The 8,103-nt window shown below is 36.6% G+C and overlaps 1 protein-coding gene across 1 annotated transcript; it reads right to left on the reverse strand.

Moving 5' to 3' along the window:
* Positions 1–709: 709 nt before the first annotated feature.
* Positions 710–4,162, reverse strand: LOC125233615. Its single transcript, XM_048139676.1, has 6 exons — positions 4,091–4,162; positions 2,945–3,127; positions 2,666–2,704; positions 2,167–2,568; positions 1,731–1,877; positions 710–883 (listed from the first exon to the last, which is right to left on the reverse strand). The coding sequence occupies exons 1-6, from the start codon at positions 4,125–4,127 to the stop codon at positions 741–743; spliced, it is 951 nt and encodes a 316-aa protein (XP_047995633.1). The 5' UTR covers positions 4,128–4,162; the 3' UTR covers positions 710–740.
* Between the last annotated feature and the right edge of the window lie 3,941 nt (positions 4,163–8,103).

An 8,103-nucleotide genomic window follows, 5' to 3' on the forward strand; every position in this document is an offset into this window, starting at 1 on the left:
GAAAGCAAATTGTTCCAGCAATAGTGGGATTTCTTACAGACCAAGTTTGGAATTGTATTGTGTTTTAGCTTTATAAACTCAAAGGGCACTAAAAGATCCCTATTTGGGATAAATTGGACGACGATATGTATTGATACTATAAGCCAATCACAATTTGATGTAATTTAAGAAAAGGAGGTAATCCTTTTTTAACAGGTTCAAAAATCGAATAAGATAAGAGAAACTACGCGGCAAGAGAAATATTGAGAAAATTAATAACGTCATTGAGAATAAATAAATAAATATTGGGGACACCTTACACAGATCAACTTAGCCCCAAAAACTAAGCAAAGCTTGTGCTATGGGTATGCTAAGCGACGATAAACATACTTAAATAGATAAATACATACTTATATACATAGAAAACATCCATGACTCAGGACAAGGAACAACCCAGAACCGCGGCTTAGCAGGCAGGGTCACTACCGACTGAGCCAGACCGGTCGGTCGTCAAACCTTGTCTTTTTTGGAGTCGGACAAAAAAACGAAAGCCTCAGTAAAATTAGATTTTAAATATTTACCTAGAAAGCGTTCTTTCACGCGATTTCTCTTGACCCAAGCAAAGTCAACTAGGTCCTTAGGCTTCTCTTTTGCCTCCTGACTCCTGACCTTAATAAAAATATACCCTTGAAGGACTATTCACAGTTCGAGAACAGGTAAGATAAATAGGAACCTTTCAAATATTTTATTTCATAAAACTGTTAGTCTGAGATAGATTTTCGGTAAAAGATATGGTTAAGTATGGGATCTTTGTCGACAACGTCCGGTTCGCCCACCGGCTTTGGCATCTCCCCCATATATGGCGCTGAGCCTGTGCAAGCGTGTCGGGATACCAGCTCCAGTTCTGAAAGTGATTATTTAGTTAAGACACAGTAGTCACCAACCAAGTGGCTTTGCAGAATCCTAGAATACTTTGGTCACATGGCAAGGAAAGGCGATGACAACCTCGTGAAGCAAAATATATGAGAAAATGCCTCGCGTACGGCATATACTCGTACGTAACGTTGGTTCGACCAGATCCGCACCGCACTTGACTTTACGGTTCAGCACGCTGTCCACACCGCCGAAGATAAAAGCAGGTGGAGATAAAAAGTGACGCAGAAGGGATGCAATCCTGAGGTATACGATGCAAGGAGGACGAGTAGGCTTAACGCTCATGACGATTTAATTTGGGTAACCCGGTATCATTAGTTGCCCTTGAACATGATGCATGTTAATATTACTGCGTCTACCGTTCCATTCTAATTTCAATTTCAATTCTGATAAATTACCTATATACTTACTTGATACTTTCTGACAATAGCGCCAACTCTAAGAAGAAATTAAATTGTTTTCAAAGAAAATATTTTAATTTGTTTGCATGGTAGCTCCCATCTCTCTTCGCTAGCTCGTAATCACAAAGTTTGATTCAGTTAGGAGGTCTAACTAGTTCCGGTTCTATCTCAGAGACGGCGGGGGGGCGCCATAAGCCTTCGACCCTTGCCACCGTGGCTAGCCGAGTAATTTTCAGGCATCCGTGGCTATAGCAGAGTGCGCTGGTTCGAATCCTGCATTGGACACTTGGATTGGAGGCCCTCGTAATTTTTTCTTTGTATATGACAATTTATTTCAGTTAATACAACGCCAATTATTTCGACGAAATATTTTAAAAATCAGATCAGAATAAAAAATCCAAACAAAGGGTTACTTACTTTCATTAGGATGCTGGCACTGGTACATCCTCATAAAGCAGCTGCTCATGAAGGTGCGATGGATGCCGTGGGGGCAGCGCGCGCACACCATCACCCCACGCGCCGGGCAGTTCTCAGGACAAGCGACTTCAGGTTGGTCAACCTTTTCTGTCAACATAACGACTTCATTATACTTTGCCAGTTCCTTCGATACATGAACCATGGAGTGGATGGCACAAAAACAGAATCTAAATTATTTTGAAAATGATCAAATCGATATTGTTTGCCTTATTCGCAAGTTATCTAGTATCCTTGACGTCAGTGCAGTGTCGTAAAAATCAACTTTGAGATATAACACTGCTATATCACAATTTTGTTCTGTTTCAACTCCTTAATTGCTAAAAGTGAGGATTAATATATTTATGATTTATAAAGTAATAATTGTTGCCAAAAATACCTAAATGTAAATCATCTGCTCCTTGTTTCTCTTCGTCATTATCTTTATCACCTTCTACTTGCAGTACCTCATGATTATCAGAAACATTGGCATCTTCATCTTTCACTGGTGCAGGATCATCGGAATCTTTAACAGGTTCTTCCTGATCTAAACCACCTTCTTCCTTAGGTGGGCTGGAATCGTTAACTGGGTCTTCCTGGTCTTCTTTCTTGAGAGGGCTGGAATCGTTAACAGGATCTTCCTGTTCTAAACCTTCCCCTTGCTTGGGTGGACTAGAATCATCAACAGCTTCGTCCTTGTCTAAACCAATAACTTCTAACGGGACGCTGGCGTCTGCGTCATCACTAACGTTTATCACACCACCACCGCCAATGGGTAAGTCGTCTCCTTGCCTCAGTGCGGCTAAAAAGTAAAAAAAAGTGTAATTATTTAAACAGTTACGTTCAAAAATTCGTTAAATAATATTTCTATTAAATAATTAAAGGGTAACACTTTTTACCGTTGCAGAACTTTGCAGGTACAACTGTTGTCTTTACATCTGAAAAAAATGTGTACGTAGCTATAGATTTATTTGAATTTATTCCTATTTCCATCTGCAGAAAAAAATGAGAGAAAATAGACCCATCCCTTAAAGCTAGGAAGTTTATACTGTCTGTATTCGATTATTTACTGTATGGGTCAACAACAATTGTGGAAATTCGTGTTTAATAGTTCCAAATGCTACACGCTCACATTAAGTAATATAAAAAATGTGATCACAACATTTTAAAATACTCACCTCCATAGCATTTGACGACTTTTAGTTCGCATTTAGACATCAAAACATACCGCCTTGGATTGTTTTGTTCCTTTACTTTAACACAAATCGTGGCCTTTACCAGCGGGCATATTGTTTTAGAACACTTCGATATTCGTTTTGCTTCCCTCAAAGAACTTGCCAGTACCAAGCTGACACAAAAAACTGTAAAATGTGATTTATTGAATATCGTCACTACTTTGAAAAAATCTCGTATCTCACGCTGCTCCTCAAAGTTAAAACGCAGTAAGTCTATATGTATTCCATACATACTTACTACAATTTTCTTTTCATTGATAGACGAAGATACAAGTTTTTTTAAAGTAGTGACGATATGGCATGAAACATCCGAATTCTTCCCGTTATATTCTTTATTGGCAATTTGGCATTATAACTCGCATAACCCATTCTGATTCAATCTTACGAATACCTACACCTATGATGTGTAAGCCTTATACGGACGACACATGAAACCAGAAATAAATTTCAGTAATAATATTATCATCATTAATCAAGAATTGTTTTTACTCTTAATTTTCAACACGGCATTGGGCATTTTTTTTTTTCAAAGTTATCCCCCCCAACTTTTTTGGATTTGGAAATTTTAATGTAGTTTCCACTCAGAATCAAGAGCTCTTTGAATTTTAATAGGAGAAAAAAAAGTGACCCAAGGTTTTTTCTTATTCCGTTACCATTTTTTACATTTTGATTTTTTTCTCAGCAGGAATGTTGTGCAAGTTCTAGTTGTACATGCTTGCGATGACAGGGAAGAGTGTGTTGGATTACAATTCGGGCCAAAATATTTTGTATGGATAATTTTTTCACTTTCATAATTAATTGGCCCGAAATAGCACACTCAACAGGAGCTGTGAAAATCACGGGAGATGCCTTTGCTCAGCAGTGAGAGTGAGACACATGAACAGGCTATTTAAAAAAATATATATTTTTATTTACTTTTTTATGTACTGTTTAGTCATGAGTAGTATCATATCAAGCTATAGGTAAGTTTTAAGTCCCGACGGTGCGTGGTATTTTTAAAGTCAAACCTCTATAAAATCAGACGTAAACTCAATCCTTGTATCGAAATCGCTGTCAGCCTACTTACCTACTACTAATCAATGTACTTACTTGAGAAAAAGTATATTATGTTCGAAAATGAATTCATATTTTTTAAGTCAACGTAGTCTCTGAAACCAATTGAAGGTTTTCTTTAATATATTTTTTTGTTAACTGCATTGATTGAATACAGGATGTTTACTAAATCCGTCGCAATACTAGTAGATCGGATAGATCTTGAATCTCTTGATCTTTTCAGTCTAAGCCAAGGACCTCTCATCTGGTGCAGTGATAAAAGGGACTTTGAAGTGATAACATAGGCAATTTAGAAATTTCGTGTAAAAATATATTCGTTTATAATAATCACTTGTTTATCTTGCGAAAGGTTGCATTTTTGACACTGATGATTGTTGCGCTGACAGCTAGTATAATTCAACGTTTTTTTTTTAATTATTCTGTAAAATATTAAATATGATACTTGAAATTAACACTGAAATTTTGCTAAAAATTGAATTTAAATAGTGTAATTGTATTTAAATAGTGATAATGCGTTGTAAATATGTAATGATATTATTATGTACATTTATGAGTCATTGTTACTTGAAAGAAATGAATTTTAATATTTTTTAATTTAAAAAAAAAGTGATAGGAAAAATCATAAGTCATTTCATGGATAAAATATAAAAACAACCTGTATCAAAAAACAATCGTCCAGACGATTGCTTGTAAATTAAAAAAGTAATAACAAAATCACAAAACTATTTTATGATCGTAGTTTCAATGTTAAAGCAATTTTAATTCAAAACTTCATATGTCACTTGATGAATGTTTGGTTAGGTCTTACCTATTAAATGTTTGCTCCCAATCCCAACCTAACATTATATCGTACTAGGTATTTCATTTAGTTCAGACAATTCTAGTTTCTCTTGTATTTTTAGTGTGATGATGAAATTAAATCATAATAAAGAAATAATATTTAGTTTAAAGAACCTACCATTTGTCGGCGAAGTACCTACCTACTTTTGTTATCTTTTCTGTACATATAAGTATAATAATTCATAGTAGTAGGTATGTAGATATGCCGCTGTGCTAAGTGAATAATATAGGTAGTTGACCCATGACAACACCTGGTTTCAAGGCTTAGCCGTAAAGCGTACAAAAAGACACAACCGCGATACTGTCACCTCGACGATTGGATCTCAATTTAAATGTCAGAAATGCGGACGTTCATGTCGCTCCCGGATAGGTCTTTATAGTCACGAGAGGAGTTGTCTCTCACATACAGACGCTGTTTAAATCATCTGTCAAGATGTACGAGGCCTTATGATGATGACGGTATATACATAATTATAACATTTTATCTTTATTTTTCCCTCAGAAATGCGTACTTAAAATCGGTACGGCGTATATGACGACTTCTTGCGGTTACGAGTTAAGAATTTCACCTCCTTTCATCCCATGGGTATCGTAAACGTCGTTGTCGGATAATATTTTATGTGGGTTCGATTGTGGTGTGGGCTATATATTTGCAATCTGCCATTGCAATGAGGAGGCACACTGACATTTTATCCCGCCAGGCATGTCACTGTCATTCATAATTATGTGAGAGAGGGAAAAATATCATCTCGCTCTCACGTATGAAATCCTGAAAGATAAAGATGTGTGCAATGGACCAACAATGGACTAATAAGTTGTCGCCATCTATCATAACCTTTGAGTGTGCCTCCTCACTTCATAATTTCGTTTTATAACAATTATAAAATTCAACCTCTTTATTGCTGATAGTGGCACCGGAACTTGAGCAGGTTCATGTGTTCTGCTTTCATTGCCTACTAAATATAAACTAGACTTTTGCTTTTTTCACTTTTGCATAAAATGTTGGTTTTAATAGTTTTATTCATACGACCAAGTTCTGCAGATTAATTGAAAACGGAGCAGTTGAAGCCGCGCAAGTACCTTTGCAAATGAAGGAAGACCGACAACTGACATCATTACGGCGCCATCTTGAATTTTCTATTATTTTCTTTTAGACCTGTAACCAAGAGCAAAGTTTTTTAACCCCATCTTTGCTGGTCTTTGTATGTTTGGACAACAGTTGGATTCGAGTTAAACATGCGAAAACAAAAATAATGACGCTTCGATTATAAAAAAATACACGAGGCTACTTTCCCGCCGTAGTGCGGAAGTATTTTATTCGCCTATGTATGTTGAAACTTAAAATTCCCAAATTCCTGTAAAACGTTGTAGACACGTACAATAAGCATTACTCATGGGAAGGGTTCCGTAGTTGTACGTATTTTTCTCAAAAACTACTAAAACTATCAAGTTCAAAATAATTTTCCTAGAAAGTATTTATAAAGGTCTACTTTTGTGACGTTTTTCATATTTTTTAAACATATGGTTCAAAAGTTAGAGGGGGGGGACACACTTTTTTTTCCTTTAGGAGCGAATAGTTCCAAAAATATTAATATTATCAAAAACCGGCCAAGAGCGTGTCGGGCCACGCTCAGTGTAGGGTTCCGTAGTTTTCCGTATTTTTCTCAAAAACTACTGAACCTATCAAGTTCAAAATAATTTTCCTAGAAAGTCTTTATAAAGTTCTACTTTTGTGATTTTTTCCATATTTTTTAAACATATGGTTCAAAAGTTAGAGGGGGGGATGCACTTTTTTTTCCTTTAGGAGCGATTATTTCCGAAAATATTAATATTATCAAAAAACGGTCTTAGTAAACCCTTATTCATTTTTAAATACCTATCCAACGATATATCACACGTTGGGGTTGGAATGAAAAAAAATATCAGCCCCCACTTTACATGTATGGGGGTACCCTAATAAAACATTTTTTTCCATTTTTTATTTTTGCACTTTGTTAGCGTGATTGATATACATATTGGTACCAAATTTCAGCTTTCTAGTGCTAACGGTTACTGAGATTATCCGCGGACGGACGGACGGACGGACGGACAGACAGACATGGCGAAACTATAAGGGTTCCTAGTTGACTACGGAACCCTAAAAAACGATTTTAGTAAACCCTTATTCATTTTTAAATACCTATCCAAAAATATATCACACGTTGGGGTTCGAATGAAAAAAAAAATCAGTCCCCACTTTACATGTAGGGGGGGGGTACTCTAACAAATCATTTTTTTCCACTTCTTATTTTTGCACTTTGTCGGCGTGATTTATATACATATTGGTACCAAATTTCAGCTTTCTAGTGCTAACGGTCACTGAGATTATCCGCGGACGGACGGACGGACAGACAGACATGGCGAAACTATAAGGGTTCCTAGTTGACTACGGAACCCTAAAAAAGGTCAAGCGCGGCAAAGGTAATCACGAACCTCACGAACCGAACACATACAAATACACATAATATGTTAATTCTGATACACACACATCAGCAAAATCAAAGCGTATCCAGGGGCGGCTCACTCTGCGATTCTATCGCCGCGCTACAAGTACATTCTGGCGGCCGCGAGTTCGCGGCCTACTCAGGTGTGGCGCGCATTCACACGGAACGCACGTTCACACTTTCTGTAGTTACTTTACGTCGCGAGTTTTTTTTAGGGTTCATATGTGTTGTCCGCGTGTGGAATGGCTATTAAAGCTTAGTTAAATAAATATCATGAATAAAATAAATACCATAAGACATTTTTACACAGATCTACTATTGCTTAAGTCCCCCGGAAAGGTTCAATAAGGCTTGTGATGTTGGAACTTAAACAAAAATATATAAACACTATATATATACCTAGAAAGTACCCAAGACCTGAATAGAATAGTATAACATTTTATCTGAGTATTAATTCGTTTTAATTCATAGGCAACCCTATCGCCGGACGCCGCGCACGTGCGGCTCGTTTCTTTGTAAGAATTTTGTAGGCATTTAAAAAGGCGGCATGTCGTGAACATCAAAGCAGTGGGCCTTCTGTACTTGTACTATTATATATTCTGTGGCGTATCTTATTATTCCCTTCTTTCCTAACACATCAACAACAAGTAAAAAGTAAATACGTAAAGGAAGTTAAATAAAACCCTAAAAACACGAGAAATGCATTATTTGCGTACGTCGTTTACA

The sequence above is a fragment of the Leguminivora glycinivorella genome, chromosome 14, assembly GCF_023078275.1.
Source record: "Leguminivora glycinivorella isolate SPB_JAAS2020 chromosome 14, LegGlyc_1.1, whole genome shotgun sequence".
NCBI lineage: Eukaryota > Metazoa > Arthropoda > Insecta > Lepidoptera > Tortricidae > Leguminivora > Leguminivora glycinivorella.

Bases quoted from the DNA above. Each gene is read 5' to 3' on its own strand.
- LOC125233615 (XM_048139676.1), bottom strand. From the start codon at position 4,127: ATGAATTCATTTTCGAACATAATATACTTTTTCTCAA. The intron at 2,569-2,665 runs GTAAAAAGTGTT...TTTACTTTTTAG, and splicing joins ACCTGCAAAGTTCTGCAACG to CCGCACTGAGGCAAGGAGAC. The intron at 1,878-2,166 runs GTATTTTTGGCA...TTATGTTGACAG, and splicing joins AGCAGATGATTTACATTTAG to AAAAGGTTGACCAACCTGAA.